Source organism: Taudactylus pleione, unplaced genomic scaffold (assembly GCF_031769625.1).
Source record: "Taudactylus pleione unplaced genomic scaffold, aTauple2 ptg000095l, whole genome shotgun sequence".
NCBI lineage: Eukaryota > Metazoa > Chordata > Amphibia > Anura > Myobatrachidae > Taudactylus > Taudactylus pleione.
Genome location: NW_028284497.1, coordinates 28,205,293 through 28,223,831, shown reverse-complemented (window position 1 = coordinate 28,223,831; position 18,539 = coordinate 28,205,293). Strand labels below are relative to the sequence as shown.

At 41.3% G+C, this 18,539-nt stretch overlaps 1 protein-coding gene across 3 annotated transcripts in view; it reads left to right on the top strand.

The window, feature by feature from the left end:
- Nucleotides 1-5,631, top strand: part of AOPEP (aminopeptidase O (putative)) — a 562,421-nt gene extending 556,790 nt beyond the window's left edge. For all 3 annotated transcript variants that reach the window (XM_088470083.1, XM_088470081.1, XM_088470080.1), the window contains one exon: nucleotides 4,038-5,631. In XM_088470083.1, coding sequence (XP_088326209.1) covers nucleotides 4,038-4,178 — 141 coding nt within the window. In that variant the 3' untranslated portion in view covers nucleotides 4,179-5,631. The remainder of the gene's footprint in view (nucleotides 1-4,037) is intronic.
- The last annotated feature ends 12,908 nt before the right edge of the window (nucleotides 5,632-18,539 follow it).

Below are 18,539 nucleotides of genomic sequence, written 5' to 3'. Positions count from 1 at the left end.
TGCCTATGCGCAGGGTTACACAAAAAAACAAACAAAGAAGCTAACTGGAGTGACTAAGAAATATGCAAAAAATATGATAACAATTATACACGTTTACAGAAAGAAACAACACAATTGGTTTCTCCTAAATACACAAAACAACAAGACATATAACAACAAATAAGCTATCTATAATAAGTAATGATGAAGCTACTGCTCCTGCCGTGAAAAGATCAATTATGCATAATTAGGTTCACTGAAAAACAGTTGACACCCTGGAGTGATCGCAACAAATCTATAGAGCAGTGTGTAATAGCGTTATGTGCGGTCTCTGTCCCAGCTCTGGTGGCTATTGTCAGCAAGGCTCTGCAGTTGCAATAGTGTATCTCCCAATAGACCGCTGCAGTACCGGTGTTAGGGAGACTAAATTATCACGGCAGGGAGGGCAGCAATCTGATATCAACACATTTCATCCTTAAGCTGCATACACACGGTACGAGCTGTACCACAGACTTGAAAGATATCTTTCAGTGAAGTCATCCTGCCACATCTCTGAATAGGCAAAATTGACAATATCGTGCAAGTTGGCCTGCATGTACGGACGATCATAGATCGCAGAGTAATCAATTATAGTACCTATGTTAATATGAAGTACGAAGTGAATTGTGCTGGGTGCAGTTGGTGCACCCAAGTGTAATGTATCTGGCCAGAATGTGAGTGGAATTGAATAGGTGTGTAATGCAGTCAGGGGCGTAACTAGAACTTTGTGGGCCCCATAGCAAAATTTTTAAGGGGCCCCAACTCAGGTCTCAACCAGAGGGCCCTAAGGTGTTAAATTATAAATATATATGACATTCCCAAGGGTGTGAGTGCAAGACCTTAGGGTCAGTGTGGTGCCGACGCTGCAGACCGGATCGCTAATAGAGATCCGATCTGTGGTGTGGGGGAACTCTTAGAGAGGGGGGCCCGGGGGTACTTACTCCCCAGGTCCCCTCCCCTTAGGCAACACCAGGGCCGGCAACAGAAATCTTGGGGCCCGTTACACGGATATCTATGTGCCCCCCCACTACACAGCCCACACATCCCTCCCAATACATGTCTCACCAAATAAAAGACACTGTAATTGTGCTATCAATCTCTATCTACAGTACACAGCAGTATAAAAAGGTCCAGCAGTCCGCTCGCAAATGATAAGAAATGCGCATATACAGATAGATAGACACAGATGTACACAGACATACATATGTACATACACACATATATATATATGTATATATACACACACACACACATACATTATATATATATATATATATATATATATATATTTCAAGGCTTGACAATTTTTTCTTAAAATTTAGGAGCCAGGATGAAAGTGTATGACCCAGACACCCCCACCCTACCACGCCCGCATTACTGAACACTTAACCTCCCCCCCAGGCAACCAACCCCAAGGGCCACTTCACTAACAGGGTACCCCGGGCCTAGGCAAACTACCCTTCCACAGCAGCTAACCCCGGGCAAACAACCCCTTCCCTCTCCCCCCGGCCTCATTACTAAGCAGCTAACCCCTCTCCCCGGGCACTTACCCCTACAGTTATCCGGTGGAGGACTGATGGTGCGGAGCACATGTGCGCTGGGCAGCCTGTGTGACCGGCGGCGGTCATTTGTACTTCCTGGCCTCCCCACTTCTCGATGGATGGATGTTGCAGTGGCAGGCTAGGAACACAGGGAGGGCCGACGCAGCCGCGTCATGCGCAGTGACGTCATGACGTACTATGCGCAGCGCCGCGGCCACTGAGAACGGGGACTGAGGTCTGGGGGTGAACACATAATTACTTTCCAAACTGGAGGCCGGCGGGGCGGTAGTTTTAATTATTTGATATCAGCTGCGACCCGCAGCTGCTGTTTGTGCCATCGAGCCCTCGGGGCCCCTCAGATTCACGGGGCCTGGCACAGGTGTACCCCCCTGTCGCCAGGCCTGGGCAACACTGCAGCAGGGACCAGCAAGCTGTCCACTCGCCCCATTAATACGGCCCTGGGTGCAGGGGGTTGTTTGCTGGGCCGGCTGGCTCCCTAAGCCGCCGGGCCCCACAGCAAACGCACCCCCTGCACCCTCTATAGTTACGCCACGGCATGCAGTAGTTGTGCTAGTGGCGGTCAGTACAGCTTAACCAGTTCTTAGATTTATGAAATCAGGTAGAACAGCAAGTAAAATATGACATAGGGATATCACAGGTGTAACAGCAGTAGGTATAACAAATGTTCTACATCTGCCTCCCCTCTCCTTCAAGCCCTACACTGGCTCCCCTTCCCCTTCAGATGCCAATTCAAGGTTCTTACACTCACCTACAAAGCCCTCACCAAATCCTCTCCCACATCTCTGACCTCATCTCCGTACACACTCCCACGCGTCCACCTCGCTCAGCAAATGCATGCTGTCTCTCCTGCCAACTGATTACTTCCTCACACTCACGCCTTCAAGATTTTGCCTGTGCTGCTCCCTACCTTTGGAACTCTCTCCCTCTCCCTATCAGACTCTCCAACTCTCCACAAACCTTCAAACAGGCTCTCAAGACCCACTACTTCATCAAGGCCTTCCAGCTCTCATCCTAACTCACTTCATGCTCTTTCCTCCCTGTCTACCCCATCTGTCACGCCTGTCTGTCTGCCCCTCCACTTTAAAATGTAAGCTCTCACGAGCAGGGACCTCTTCCCTCATGTGCTTCTCCTTACACTTTCTTCTACTCCTTACTCCCCACAAGGGCACCTAACACTGCCAACTCCCTGCTGCTTATTGTGTGTGTTTTAATTGCTATTGCAGCAATATGCATAAACCTTGTCCTGCACTGTAATGTACTGTAAATTGTTTCTTGTTCACTTATTAGTTTTATGTACTATGTAAGGCGCTGCGGAACATTTGTGGCTCCATATAAATAAAGGATAATAATAATAACATATGGATTGTGGCAGCCTAGAGCTCAGGGTATCGTTGGGCGTTATAGTGTAGTGCGCTGGGCATGATCGCGGTACTAGAACCGGAGGATGCTAGCACTGGTAGTCTAGTATACAATGGTGGTGGTATAGTGTACTTGCAGATAATACAGAGGAACAGCTAGACTCCAAAGTAGTGAGAGTCTCCTTCATCTGATCATCCATGCAGAACACCAGGGAGCAAAGACGCACAGAGATGCCCATGCTCAGTAGTTTGTCAGAGGTCAGACCTCTCTAGCTGAGCTACAGCAGGTCCTAATGACCTCCGGCTTAGTCCTACCTGTCATATACTGGAGGGAGGCAGCGCAGGACCGTGCTCCGTCCAACAATAATTCATTGTGACTTTTGGGTGACCAGATTTTCTATTAGCATTGGAAAGTTAATCTAAGGCTAGAACTGGTACTGTGCAATTCTACAAAGAGGTTTCTATCAGTCAACTTTTTACGTTTTTGTCTTTTAATGTGCCCCCTGATTGACAGTGTCAGGTCACGTGTAAGCGGAATCAAAAGTAGAAAACCACTTTGTAGCACCCATCATGGTGTGTAACAGGGCCTGGTGGTGCTGCATAATCTCCCTGCGTTTTGCGGAGGAAGTTACATCATCTGAAAATAAGCTTAAAACAAAAAAAATAGGACCAAATTTAGTCTTATTTTACATTTTATTATCTAACTAGCTTCACCTGCTGGCCAGCTCTTATTCAGGAAGAGCTGGGCCCACAGAGAATAAGAGCTAGGACCATTGGGGCATAAAGCAGAAATAATCAGGGTGCACAGGTGAATACCACATATACATATACCAGGTACTTTATATCATAAAACATTTAAACCAAATGAGAATTCTGTGCCATTACAAAACTTATCTAATTATTTGCTGTACAGCTTAAAAGTATATTTTGGATGTTTTTTTATGGAGTTTTTAATAGAAGGACGTGTCTGTCACCATAGTGAGTAATGTAGGCTGAGGGCATAAAGTGATGTGTGAATGGGATAGGAGCTATGTAAGTGTGTTTGAGTACAGGATCGCCGTCTCACAGAAGTGTTTACTTGTTCTTTTCTTCTCAACAGGCCATGGGCGTGTATCTCTATGGAGAATTAATGGTGAATGAAGATGCCAGACAGCAAGAACTTGCACACAGATGCTTTGCTGCTGTCAGGGATCAAATGGATGTATCCTGTGTAAAAGTGGTGGGAGAAATGTTGTTTTAATGGATTGGCTTCCAAAGAACAATGCCGTGACTGGAAAGGGCCAAGCTCTCAGTGTGGTCACGTTGATGCAAGTTAAACTGGATAGGATTAAGTACTGAACTATGGGTGGATTACTCGTTCTAGAACAAGGCCGTATTTGGAGCCTGGCCTCCAGCACATTACCTCAGTGCTAGACCAGAAGCACATGCTGTGTGGCATGTTTCAAAGTGTAAGTAGAATGAAAATAGTGGTAATCCTTGTCTCAGACTGTCTGTAATGTCTCTTCTAGTATTTTTATATTTCTATGCAGTAGATATAAATAAAATACATTTTGCTGCCCTTTATAAGATGCAACATGTGCCTTAATATCTGTGTGCTGCCTTTTGATTTCCTATCCCTTAAAGTAAAACCAGACGGATTCCATCTGCCAAGAGTATACTGGGAATTATAGTCAGACAACAGAAAAAAATGTTTGCCTATTTTAAGTTGGGGACGTATATATTGTGCATCGTAAAAAAAAATATTATATGCTTACTAATATGAATTATAGAAAACTAATTTATGTTAAATTGAAAAATATACTATGCCAAACTTAGTTGTCAGGTTAAAAGATTCACTTTTCAGTAAATTACTCTTTATTATAATATTGTAGAAATGGCCTTCATCTACACAATATTTGAATACCCTGAGGTAACCTTAGTGGTGTTTGCACATGCAAGTTTAACACACATTCAGTTTGGTTTGGTATGAAGGTCTTCTGTAGTGCAGCATTTTTTAGATACTTGTCTAATGAAATAACACATTTGACAGACTTGCTGTCCGCATTTCTTTGTGGAACATTTCAGTTATCGAGAGATTGTGACATTGGGAACTGCAGACATTATTTATTGTATTATCTATAAGATTAGACAGAGGTACTAAACTGCTTTAAACATTTAATTGTTAAAAACATATTTGAATAGAATGAATGGCACTTTTAGTAGGCGCATGTGAGTGAATAGCTGTAAGGATTTGTGGAAGTACAAGCTTGTCTTGCCTTTACATTTCTGACCAGCTCCACTCCAAAAGAACATGTGCTAAGTTTGGGTAATAATAATAATATCTTTTATATAAGTGTAAGTATGTCAAACTGTGATACATTACTGAATACTTGGCTTCCAGAGGCACACATTACAATTGCCTCATGAATAGCAAAGTAATAAGTAATCATTGGCCAGCTGAGCAAATGACTATATTTTTTAAGACTCCAAAGTGTATTTTTGAGGCATTCCCCTTCTAGAGTGGGTTAGTTATCCTATACTACTACTGCATGTAATCAGTGATTTGTAACATTAACTCACCTTTTTTTGGTACGAAGTCATAAAGATTGAATCTTAAGATAATTATACCAAGGAAACATTTATATTATTATTATTATTTTTTAGATTCAAAAGGGGAAAATAAACATACAATATATATCAAATGCATCAATAGATTTTGTTTTTTTAAAAGCTACAAATCAACAATTAGAAAAAGACTACCGAGACGAACGGGGAGGGAAAAAAGAGGGGGGCGAGGGAGGAAAAAAAATATTATTATCATCCTTTATTTATATGGCGCCACAAGGGTTCTGCAGCACCGTACAAGGTACATGAACAAGTGGATGAACAAGAAAACAGTAACTTGCAGTATGAAACAATGCAGGACAAGGACATGGTTTATAAACATTGCTGCATTAGCGATCATATCACTCACCAAGCAGCAGGGCGTAAGCAAACAAGTGTTAGGTGCCCTTGTGAGGAGTTAGGAGTAGATGATAGTATGAGTAAGAGTAGGTTAAGCACATGAGGGAAGAGGTCCCTGCTCATGAGAGCTTACATTCTAAAGGGGAGTGGCAGACAGACAAGGGTGACAAAGTCAGATACATATCTTAATGTAAATGATAAATCCATTTTGTTTTCTTTTTTAGGGGATAAATGTATATGTACTGTCTGGAACAGTTTGCTATATATGTCTCTAACTTCTGTGTCATGTTTCGAGTGGTGGCCAGACCGACTCCTCTAACTGTAGCTGCCTCACCCCTCCCAAACCCAAATACCCCCTTCCCCTTCGCCCTGTCTCAAACCTAATGTCGTCGTAGTTAGCACATTTAACCCTTCGGCATAGTTTTCGTTCAAGCATATTTGGAATTTCTAAAACCATTGGAGAGAATTTAAGATATGCAGCAAAAATTCCCTTTCATTTGCACCTGTGAGCCTAGATGGTGTGCTGTGCACTTACTGTATGCAGGTGCACTGTTACTCTGAGTCTGTACACAGGCTAGAAGTGCTCCTAGACACGCAGGAATCTCTATGCAAAGTGAACATGATTAATCAAAATGTAAAGGTCCTACCACTCTCTATGAATTCAAGTTTTCCATATTTCATCACGTTTATTCTCTTTAATTAATCTTCTGTATTTCAAATAGAAATTTGCCTTTTTTAGCCTCATTTGTGGTTTAAATTAATCATTAGAGTAAGGGGACATCTGGTCTGTCTTTATTACATTTGATACTTTTGTGTGTTTGAAGCGTTGTTTTTACAAGTGCACCTAGAAATGTGGTAATAGGTAGGTGCGATATGCACCTTGCTATGCGACTTGTGATCCGACGGCCACCATATCGGGCGCTCTCCACACACAGAGTGATCGGGTGGCTGACCACCCAATATGCCGGCACCCCCCTCCCCCACCCGCATAGCGCTGCGTGGGATCGCACATCGCATCCCCAGATCAACTGAACATGCAGTAAGATCTGGAGGTGCGATGTATGACCACACGATATTTCCACATACGGTACGATATAGCAGCGATATCGTACCAATCCATCGGATCGGCTGCTATATCGTACCGTGTATGGGGGCTTAAGACTCGCCCATAAAATGTATAATGACGGAACACAATCTACATCAGTTCTGAGCAGCAAATACTATTTGGAAATGGCTATACACCAAAGAATGACCCTAAATGTGCCATAACCATTTATCTCTTCTCAATAGTCTTGTTTTTACTCTGCAAAACAGGGCACATTGGTGTACTTACTTTATATATTGTAGGGGGTCCCTCATTTAGACCTGCCCCCCATCAGCTGGTGAGAAAATAAGCTCTTCCACAAGCAATGCAGAAAAACTTTTCCTCTGTAAAATTGTGTTATTTGGCAGAAATCTATGTACAGTTGCACAAATCAGTGATTTAAGCACGTCTACTGTAATAAGGGGCTTGCACTTCGTGAATTAATCCATTCAATTTCTGTAAACTTAGAATAAGCATAGAACTCTCATTACCACAAGTAAGAGGCTAGTTACTAGATACACAGGCACTTATTGCATCAGCGAAATAAATGCAATGTGTCAACAACAAATGTGTGTTTGTGTTTTCATTTTTTTATGTTGTCATTTGTCTTCTTATTTTACAGTTTGTCAGTAGCAGTCTGTACTTACCTGCTGTTCCTTTCATTTGGCATCTATGGGGGAAGCCAAACAGTGGTGCACCAAGTGTCTAAAAGTATGCCCACTTTTTCTGCTGTGCCCCCTTCTTCCATTCCATGTTAGTTAGTGCATAGCATACCTATGTGGTCATGGGGCACAACTGAGTAAGTCATATGTAATAAGTTCACAATGAGATGCTCTCATACATCTGCAGACCAAAACTTCTAAACTCAACTATTTTTTAAACGCATTACAAGTTCTACGGTATATGAAATTAGCATTACATTTTTCCTGTACGATCTCCTAATGTATATATGTGCACATATGATGTATAATGCATGCATACAGTAGCTGTGCAGTACAGTGCTGAATAAGATTTTCATGTATTGTATAAGTGTACATGAATTTCTATAACAAAGCTATATTTATCGATCTGATGCGATATAGAACGAAAAGTATAAATTCAGTTTTCATTTTCTGCATGAGTATACCCCTATGTCTTGGGCATAGGCGACCAGTTTAAGTGTGATCTAAAATAAATATAACCTGGAATACATGGCTTTCTCTTCAGTATTTATGTTACTAACATCTTTTTTTCGTTTTAGGCTCACGCTGGATTTTAAAACGTAATCTTTTTTTTTTTTTACATCCGGTTGAGGTCTCCTTCCTGCAAGCACATCACTGTTACTAATACAGCAAATAGCAACCGTGGCTTCAGCTTTCCTCCGCTGCTGCATAAAGTATGTGGAATTATTGCCATGGGTGATGAAAGGAAATGTTTTTCATGAACTCCACTGTGTTATAGTTGTGATGTGGCTGTTTGGGTTCCTGGCATGCTGATTTGTGCTTTAAAATTAAAATCACATTGCCAGGGATTACCACACAACCATGTCCTTGGCGGCTGCAATGGAAACGCCAGCTCTCTTCACAAATTGGGAGTATAATGCGCATATACAGTATAAATAGGCTAAACTAAAGAAGAACAATATTACAAATCATCGCTAGCAGCAAATCAGCCCATGCGTTACACAGCTGACGGTGGCCTTTCTGGCAAGGTGCAGAGCTTAGCTGATTGGTGAACAGTGATTAATTTCCTCTTTGTTCACAGTGGCTAAGTTCTGCACCTGAAGAGAGGGAGAGATGGAGCCTGCACAGGATGGCAATCTATGATTTTCCTTTCCGCATCACATGCATAGGGATGCAGGAAAACATACTTGTGAAAGGGCTTATGCTAGGAATGTTATTAATGCCTTTAAATGAGCTTGTTCTTGTCAGTTGTTATTGAATTTCATTTGTTTGTTTACAATATGAATGAAAAGTATACATGTTGTGTAAGTTATATTACACCCCGACTACAGGGAGATCTTGGACTGGCCGTGGCGCATTCTGTAAAACTGTACAAGCGGTTTCACCTTCTCCTGCACGTGCGATGGACCCGTCCTCTTGTGCCTACTGAACTGATATCAGTTCTATCCTACACACTGGCTCAGTTCAGCAGGAACAGGAGTCGGGCCCTTAAACCATAAATCAGCCATACTACCAGAGGTACTTCCAGGATTTTCCAAGCTACTAAATCCTCTGGGTCTACCGAAGAGGCTTGCGTTTATCAATGTGATCACATACTTGTTTCTGAAAATTATATTATTTTAATGATTTTATTGACTGTATAATAGGATTATTTTTCAGTCAGGTGTTTTGCTTCAAGACATTGCAAATATCATTTCAATTTATCTTTTTTTTCATTCAATAAAACTAGGATGGGTTCACATTATATATGTTATTATTTATAATATGTGCAATAAAAATATTGTGACTGTAAATGATTGGATTTTCACTGAATACACTGTTCTAAATGTTGTGTGATATTTGCTGATCAGGTTTTGAGATCTTCCTCAACAGATCAAAGCCTTCCAATGGCGGATTACACAACCGAAAACTTAAATTGCAAGACACTTTAAAAGAAGTACTGGTATTTTTTTTATACTATAATTGTAGTGGTTTTGTTTATCTATATAGTTTTTGTATGTATAATCCAGAATGCACTGGACTTTTTCGTGATAAGAGTTAGATAACCTTCTGCATACGATAAGTGCATTATTAAGCAATGCTCCTCACAGTGACTACTGGGGGCATGTGATAATCATGTCTTTGTGTATTACATACATTCTTAAGTAACAACACTAGCTGTTAGTAGTCTACAAAAATACTTTCTAGTAAGAAAAATACATATTTAATAAAGCACACAGCGCTTCAAGTTGCATTTATAGTAGGCATAATAAATGTTATAGTTTTAGCCAAACAATTCCTTTCACATGTAAAGTATATTCAACAAGTCCATGGATGTATCAAATTAAAACTGCATAATATCACAGAAATCTAAAAAAAACAGCTTGGGTACTGCAATTTCATGAGTAAATCTAGATTGGAGCATATAAAATGTGCAGTGAGTCTCACCTCATAGAGGGGAATGATTTCTCTAACACTCTTAAGCTGCGTATTAGGTGCGTATCCACTACGCGATATTAATGGACAATTGAACGATAATAATATCGTTATCGTTCAGTCATCCATTAATCGGGCACTAAAATGTCGGCAACGACCAGCAATGTGCGTTCACGCTGGTCGGGGATGAGGAAGGGTGCCTGCACTGAACGATATATCGTTCAGTGTGGGCACTGATCAGTTTAGCGACCGACTGAAAGATATCGTTATCGTTCAGTCTTTCACAGTCGGGTATTGGATACCCACCTTTAAACACGGATATCTATTCCATCTGTCAGAATAAAACAGTCAGCATTGAATAGATATCCAGACACAATTGTAACCTGTAATTAGGAACAGAGCTACTCTCTAAATAGGTTACACAGTCACTGTGTGCATTGCATAGGACCCCTGTGCTCCAAGCTCTGTTCTTATAAATTAAAATCCTAAGAAGCAAAGGGCCTGATTGAGAGGTGGACACAAATCCCGTCGCCCCTGCATCTTTGTACGCAGCGGCATGGAGAAGATATGCTAATGCCGCTGTCTTTGTACAGAGACGCCCATCGCCGGTGTCTCAAATCTGCTGCTTGCATACAAAGACACAGCATCACTCACACCAACCCCATGGTTCCTCAGAATGTCCATCAGAACTAAGACGCTGGGGCCAGGACCACTGCGTACAAGGTTGGCTCTGACACGCCTCCAAAACGGTTGCAACACATGCGTCTTACTCGCCACCCTCTTTATCGCCCATAAATACTTACTACCTGTCAATCTTTCTGGGGGGAATTCAAATGTTTGCACTGGCGGCAGTCAGTTATGGGAGCCCGAAGGATCAATTCAATTGTTGCTCCATTCGGCCACGATAACCATTGGCACCAGCATTTCTGCTTGCAGCCTCCTGAGGCAGCGAGCAAAAATGTGTGATAAGTCCTAAATATAAGTTATAAGTATAACTAGATCTAATTGGTTGCTCTTACACTCCCATTTCTCTTTTTTTTTTCTTAAAGAAGTTTTAGTAAATATACTACTCAATATTAATGACAGGCAAGGACATGGAGAAGGAAAGAAAAACATAAACAAAGATGGTTCCTGTCTTTGTATCTTACAGAAGAATGCAAGGTTACTTACACAGATTGGTGCTGAATATGTCTCATTGATTCAGGATCTATGTGATTGCATGTCTGGGTTCACATTACACTATACAAACTACACAGAGTAAAATGTTATCTAACACATTTTTCACAACACAGGAAAATGTAGAAGCATTTTTATCGTCATAGTTGGTATGCAAACATAAGGCTGTTATAACTGTCCAAGTACTGTTACTAATTTTATATATATATATTGGGCATATATAATATTAGATAATATTTATTATATTATATAAATTAGATAATAGAATATCATTTTATTAATGCACATTACTGTACTTGCATACTCTTCTGTAAACCAGCACTATAGACATACACATTTTTGCGATTAATACATATCTCTCACATAGGAAATAGCCGTGTTTTAATGTTGCTTCCTGTTGTCTGGGACAATGATGCAGACACTAGGGAACTGTCAGTTGCTTCAGCTAAGTGGAAGCCTAATGCTGCATACACACGTAAAGATTTTCTGTCCAACCATCCAACTAGTTGATTGGTTGGAATGAAAATCTGGTAAGGTATGAAAGCAAATGACAATCAGCAATTTGCTCCCAAACGGCGGAAAATGGACAAAAACTGTTGTTTGAACAAATTGTTTAGATCAAACATTTAACAAACTTGTCTGACGACCATTTTCATCTGTTTTCTGGCATTTAGGAGCAAATTGCTGATCAACAGTTACTCCCATACATTACCAGATTTTCATTCCAACCAATCAACTAGTTGGATGGCTAGACAGAAAATCTTTACGTGTGGCCATGTTGTACTAGACACAGCTTTTGTAAGAGTATGTGTCTCTTTCCTTCTCTTCGCTAAATGTAGCTCTTTTGCTTTTTTCACTGTAGGGGTTATATTTACTAAAGTGAAAGTTTTTAGAAGTGTAGATGTTGCTCATACTAACCTATTAGATTCTAGCTATTATCTTCTAGAAGGGTCTAGTTAAATGTCAGGTAGAATCTTATTGGTTGCTATGGGCAACATCTCAATTTCTAAATACTCTCACTTTAGTAAATATACCCCCTGGTCTCTGAATATCACCTGCTCACACTTTTGTATTTTCTTTGCCCCTCCACACAAAGGGCCCGATTCAGAGGGGCACATAAATCCCATCGCTGCTGCAATCCCGTATGCAGCAGTTCTGCGAAAATATGCAAATCATGCAGTCCCAGGGATTAATACTGAGACACCCACCAGTAGCTCCTCAAATCCGCCACTTACGCACTCAGGGGTCTATTTACTAAGCCTTGGATAGAGATAAAGTGAACGGAGATAAGATGCCAGCCAATCAGCTCCTATCATTTTTCAAACACAGCCTGTGACATGGCAGTTAGAAGCTGGGACTTTACCTCCGTTCACTTTATCTCCATCCAAGGCTTAGTAAATCGACCCCAAAGGGAGATGTACTAAGCTCTAGAAAGTGATAAAGTGGAGAGTGATAAACTGCCAGCTACTCAGCTTATAACTCATGTTACAGGCTGTGTTGGAAAAATGACAGGAGCTGATTGGCTGGTGGTTTATCACTTTCCACTTTATCGCTTTCTAGAGCTTAGTACATCTTCCTCAGTGTCTTCTGAGCAACCATATGGTCTCTCAGAATGCCTGTCGCAAGCCGCCCGAAGACTTTAACACTGCAGAAAGATGTCTAATCGCAGGCTCATACACGCCACCAAAACGGTCTTGACACACCTGCATTTGCCTCGTCACCCCTTGTAACCTCCCACAAATGCTTCCTGACTGTCAATCACATTGCGTCCAAATCCTTACTGGGAACACCATACACATGCACAGTATAAAAAAATCGCCAAGACCCGCAAACATCGGACCCAACCTGAGGAAGATGGAACTGGGGTGGGGGTCAAGTGGAGATTTTCCCCATAGCGATTAGTCAGATTCTACCTATCAATTTATGGAATGTAGATAGATAAGCTACAATCTGATTCGTTTTATGGGCAACATCTCCACTTGTCTTCTTTAGAAGCCTTTATAAACCTTCTCCTTAGGTCACAGAGAGCAAGAAAAACTATTTGAAACAATTGTTTGTAATGATGACTAAATGGACTTAATATCTTTGACAAATTTAGAGAGAGACCAACAAAAATAGTTATGTATATACTGTACATGAAAAATAAATCCCTGCCTCAAATAAATTGTAGGGATGGACATCGGAATCTAATGGATGGCAACCATCAATATTCACTGCTCACTAGAAATACTTTTTTCATTTGATGCTGGGATTGCATGGTTGCTGTCCATCACACGACTCCTTCCAATGGTCTCCCGATGGTGCGTATCTCCAGTGCAGCTATGGGCACCCTAAAGCTGTGTTCACAGCACCTTTTGTGCATACACAAAATTCAGGCATCAATTGCGCATGGGCACCAATTAGCCATCGATGGCCATCCTAATAATTGTGATGGGAGTAAAAAACCTTTTAAAATCCCTCAGTGTAAACACAATTTCCTTAAATGGCTGTGTTAAAACAGCATATTTACAAAACGGGCAAAAAGTTTTGATATTTATGCTTGTGGAAATAATGCTGCCCATCATACTAATATTATTTCCCATGGGGCTGCACTGAAAGTGGTGAGCAGGCCTATTGGCTACATGGACCCCAGCTATTAGTCTACAGTCATTGAACATAAACGAGGGAGGTAGATGGGAGTAAGTACAGAAAGCAGCGGTAATTGTATCGCCAGTTGGGTAAAGATAATAATCAATATATTGTGTGACTGGTGAAAATAGGTAAGTGCCAATGACTCTGAATGAACTGACCGGCCACAGTGTGCTATATAAAGGTGCAAGTAAAATAAAATAATTATTTTTTTGCAATGCAGCATTTAAAGTAAGAAAAATACAGCACAGAAGCCCTTTTGCTAGAATCTTTCATATTTTGTAATGCTTCTTTAAAACTATGAAATTGCTTTCCCCGACCTTTCAGCTACAGGCTTCTCCAGCTTACGTTCTCTTTTGTAAGGGATTTACAGTCAGAATTTATAGGATGTCTTTTTATGAGTTGGTTTTTCTGAACTGTAAACCCGGATCAGTTTGTACATTATCGTATCTTTGGTGTATATTGCTCCCTGTTGTACCATGCTACAGAATGTGACGGTCCTTTCAAAGAATAAAGAATTATGAAAATTGTAGCTTTAAAGAGAAAAATTAGAGCATGTGTATCTTACTCCAGGGCGTAGCCTGTCTGCACGCAATCCATGTCATAAATTGTACTATTTCCCCTCGCAGGAAGAAGCACATACATTTTTTTTTTATTGCCAAGCACTTCTACTAATGCCTTCAGCTAGTCGAGTTTCATTGACCTGCCTTTCAAAGACAGGATTATGTGTTTGCTAAACAATCAGCTGACAGTGACATTAACCTGAGGACAATTAGGGTATTAGAGTCTGCTGCCGCCAAGCAAAGAAAAATTAGAAGAGCACAAACAATTCTTTTTAGGTAAATAATTTTGTGTAGACGTCATCCCATTGTGTGCAGGAAGGATATGTTACAGCACAACTTCTAATTAAGCGGCTAACATTGGGAGAGGGTTAAGTTGTTGTAGTGGAGAACTGTATGTGTTTTCTTCTGCTTTGTTTTATTTAGAACTCTTACCCGTCTAATGGACAGCAATTGACTTATTTTCTGGAAGTGCAGACAGAATCCGGTATGGAGTTTGGACATGTCTGCTAATAGCACAAATCAGATTATAACATTTTACTCCATGCAATTTAAGATCATTTCCTGAGTGTACTGAAAGCCTCAGCTGACAACAGATCCTGGCAAGAATACAAAAGTGAATTTCCGATTAACCCCTCCCAGATAGTACTGCTCACTGTTTGGCTCTCAAACAAATAATTTATATCTCTACTGAAAGATATACTTTGACATATTATTTATTTTTAATAGCTGTGACTTAAGCCTTTGTAAGTGTGTATATATACTTATAATACATATATTTTTGTATATGTTATTATTGTAAAATAATGTACGAGGTGGTTCAATAAATAAGGTAACAAGACCTCTTATTCAAACTTGCCTACCCTCCCAATTTGATCGGGAGCCTCCCGAAAATCAGGTGCCGCTTCCGGCCTCCCAAGAAGGCAGGCAAGTCTCCCAGCAACTGCCGACCCCTCCTGCCCCCCACCGCAGTTACAAGAAAATCCCCAGCAGCAGACGGCCTGTGACGCGATTCACCCCGAATCGCGTCATTTTGGGCCCGCCCCCTGCTTCACAATGCTGGTTCCACCCACATGCACCGGCCACGCTCCCCGGTTTTGCCGATCTGGCTGCCCCCTCCTGGAAGGGGCAGCCAGAATGTTGACATGTCTGCTCTTATTGCATAACTTTATTCAACTCGTACATGTATGTATAATCAATAAGTATGGCCTTGGTACAGATTATTTTTCCACATATTCCCCATACTTGTCTAAGCATTAGCCCCAACAGTACACCAAGGCATCTATCCCGGAATAGCAGAAATCAGTGCCATATTGTGTTTATTTTGTTGTTTTGCATTGTTTCAGTACACATAGTGAACACTTCTTCCTGTATCCCAGTCAGGGGTGCTGAGAGGGGGTGGGTATCGATGATGCTCCCTCCCCGCCTACCTCTTACCTGTTAGCAGCCCAGCACATGATGCAGTGTGCCTGGGCTGCTGTTGGGAGACTGCTTACTACTGCTGAGCAGCAGCAGTCTCCTCTGCCTGTGGGGGGGAGCAATCACACTAATCGCGCCCCACCTGGATTTGCACCGGGCTGAGAGGCTCACAGCGCCACCCTCCCTGGCACGCAGCACTGTGAATGGCATTGCAAAAAAATATTTTATTCTAATGGGGCGTGGCCTAATCTCCTGCGAGTGGGCCATTCCTCCTGGGGCCGGGCTGGCTATCTACGGCCCTGACCCCAGTTACTCATGGACGATGTTGTACACAGCACCCACTGAGATGTACAGTTTGTCAGCAATATCACCAACTGAAATGCGTCTGTCCTCCTGGATCAGACCTTCAATGTGGCACAAATTGTCATCTGTGGTGGACATGCCTGGCCAGCCGGATTGCTGCTCATCTTGAACATCTGTCCTAATCAAAGACAGTGCACCAAACCTGTTTCCATGACATGACGTTATCACAGTACACCTCAACAAGTTGGCGATGAATTTCAGCTGCTCATGTGCCCTTTAGGTGCAGAAATCTGACCACACTATGCACCTCAATGTTTGACCATGTTTCTGCTAGCCCCACCTCCTTATAACTGATATTGGGACAGTATGACTGATATGAGTCGCAGTTTAATGGCCGTGAGGGGAAGCAGTGGGCTACCTGCTCTGGCCCAGACTGAAATAGAGAACATCACACACGTGAGAGGTCTTGTTAACTTGCTTATTGGACTACACTACTATATAGCACCAGCATACTTGCTGGTAGAGTATAGTTGGTACAAACTCCATAATAAAACAAGACTGTTTTCACAGATGAAGAGGTAAGTGTTTCTACTGGCAGGCTTATAACTGTATATACATGTAGAGTATAACAGTATATACACTACATGCCTACTCATCATACATGTACTATAGGTGGTGCAGATGAGATGAACATGATCTTCATCAAGTGTGCAGGACAATGTGCATGATGTCATCAAACCATGACCACGCAGGGCTGATTGTAGTTGGGCTCAAGAATATTAACGCATCAAAACTGCCCATCACGTAACACTTCCTGTCCTGTACAGTCTCACAGCTTGTGCCATATTACTAGTATTTGCAGCCTATAGTGCTAGGAGGAGCAGGTGCAGTACACTGTCCTAGGGGCATGTAGATCAGCACACATTTGCTGTTTTTAGGGTTTATATTTTAAGCACCTACACAAAGAAGGTGCAAGTTCTAGCCTTGCCATAAATTTACTGTGCATATAAGCGTAATGCAACTCTAAGTATGCTTGTGCAGCCCTTAATCATCCTGTAGGGGTAAGTGAAGGGATGTTGCTCCATGATGTGATTTGCACCATCACACCCTAGCGTGCCTTTAGTAAGGCAAGGAGCAGATTTGCTCTCCTGGGGGACATATAGAAACAAAACTCCATATACTATATTGTTGAATTGCAAAAGAAATGTTGCTGACATGTTACACTGCAATACATTGTCTCTACTTTTTGAGTACCGTCTGTTACACAATATCAGAATGTGTGGTGCTCTGACTCCCAGACGTCATCATTTGCACCGAGTGTCCTCTTCTCCCTTGTAGAATATATATATATATATATATATATATATATATATACAGACACAAACAGCATACGATATTAGGCACATGTTTGTGGCATGTTTTACATGTATTCAAGACATGCATAACTGCCCTCCTGGTCCTGGCTCACATCATGCCCATCATCTACCTGGTCACATATTATGCCCTCCTCACAAGCTCCCTTGTTACATATGCTCCCATCCCTGCATTCCCTTGCCTTCTACAGTACTGTGCAAAAGCTTTAAGCAGGTGTGGAAAAAAATGCTGCAAAAATAGAAGTGTTAATAGTTTATTTTTATCAATTAACAAACTGCAAAGTGAATGAACAGAATAGAAATCTAAATCAAATCAATATTTGGTGTGACCACCCTTTGCCTTCAAAACAGCACAATTCTTCTAGGTACATTTGCACAAAGTCAAGGATTTTGTAGGACTATAGTTAGGTGTATGATTAACCAATCATACCAAACAGGCATTTTGTTAATTGATAAAAAAAATAAACTATTAACACTATTTTTGAAAGCATTCTTACTTTGCAGCGTTTTTTCCACACCTGCCTAAAGGTTTTTTCACAGTATTGTATATTCTCCCAGCCTCCTTATGCATAATCCCCCTTCTCCCTCCCATTACAACATATGGCAACTCTTATACCTGTTCTTGCAGCTTTGATTACTTTCTGCTGATGTCTTAGGGATATATTTATTAAAGTGAGAGTTTTTAGAAATGGAGATGTTGCCCATAGCAACCAGTCAGAGTCTACTTAACATTTAATTAGCACCTACTAGAAGATAACTTCGAATCTGATTGGTTGGTATGGGCAACATCTCCACTTCTTGAAACTCTCACTTTAGTAAATTTATCCATTATACTCTGTTGATCTCTGGCTGTATCCAAAATGTTAGTCCCTGTTTGGAAATGGCAATCTCCTGGAAAGTCAAGCAATGACTAAACACTATAGTGGGTAAATTTACTAAAGCGAGAGTTTTTAGAAGTGAGTTTTAAAAGTGATGTTGCCCATAGCAACCAATTAGATTCTACTTAACATTTAAATAGCACCTTTTAGAAGATAATAG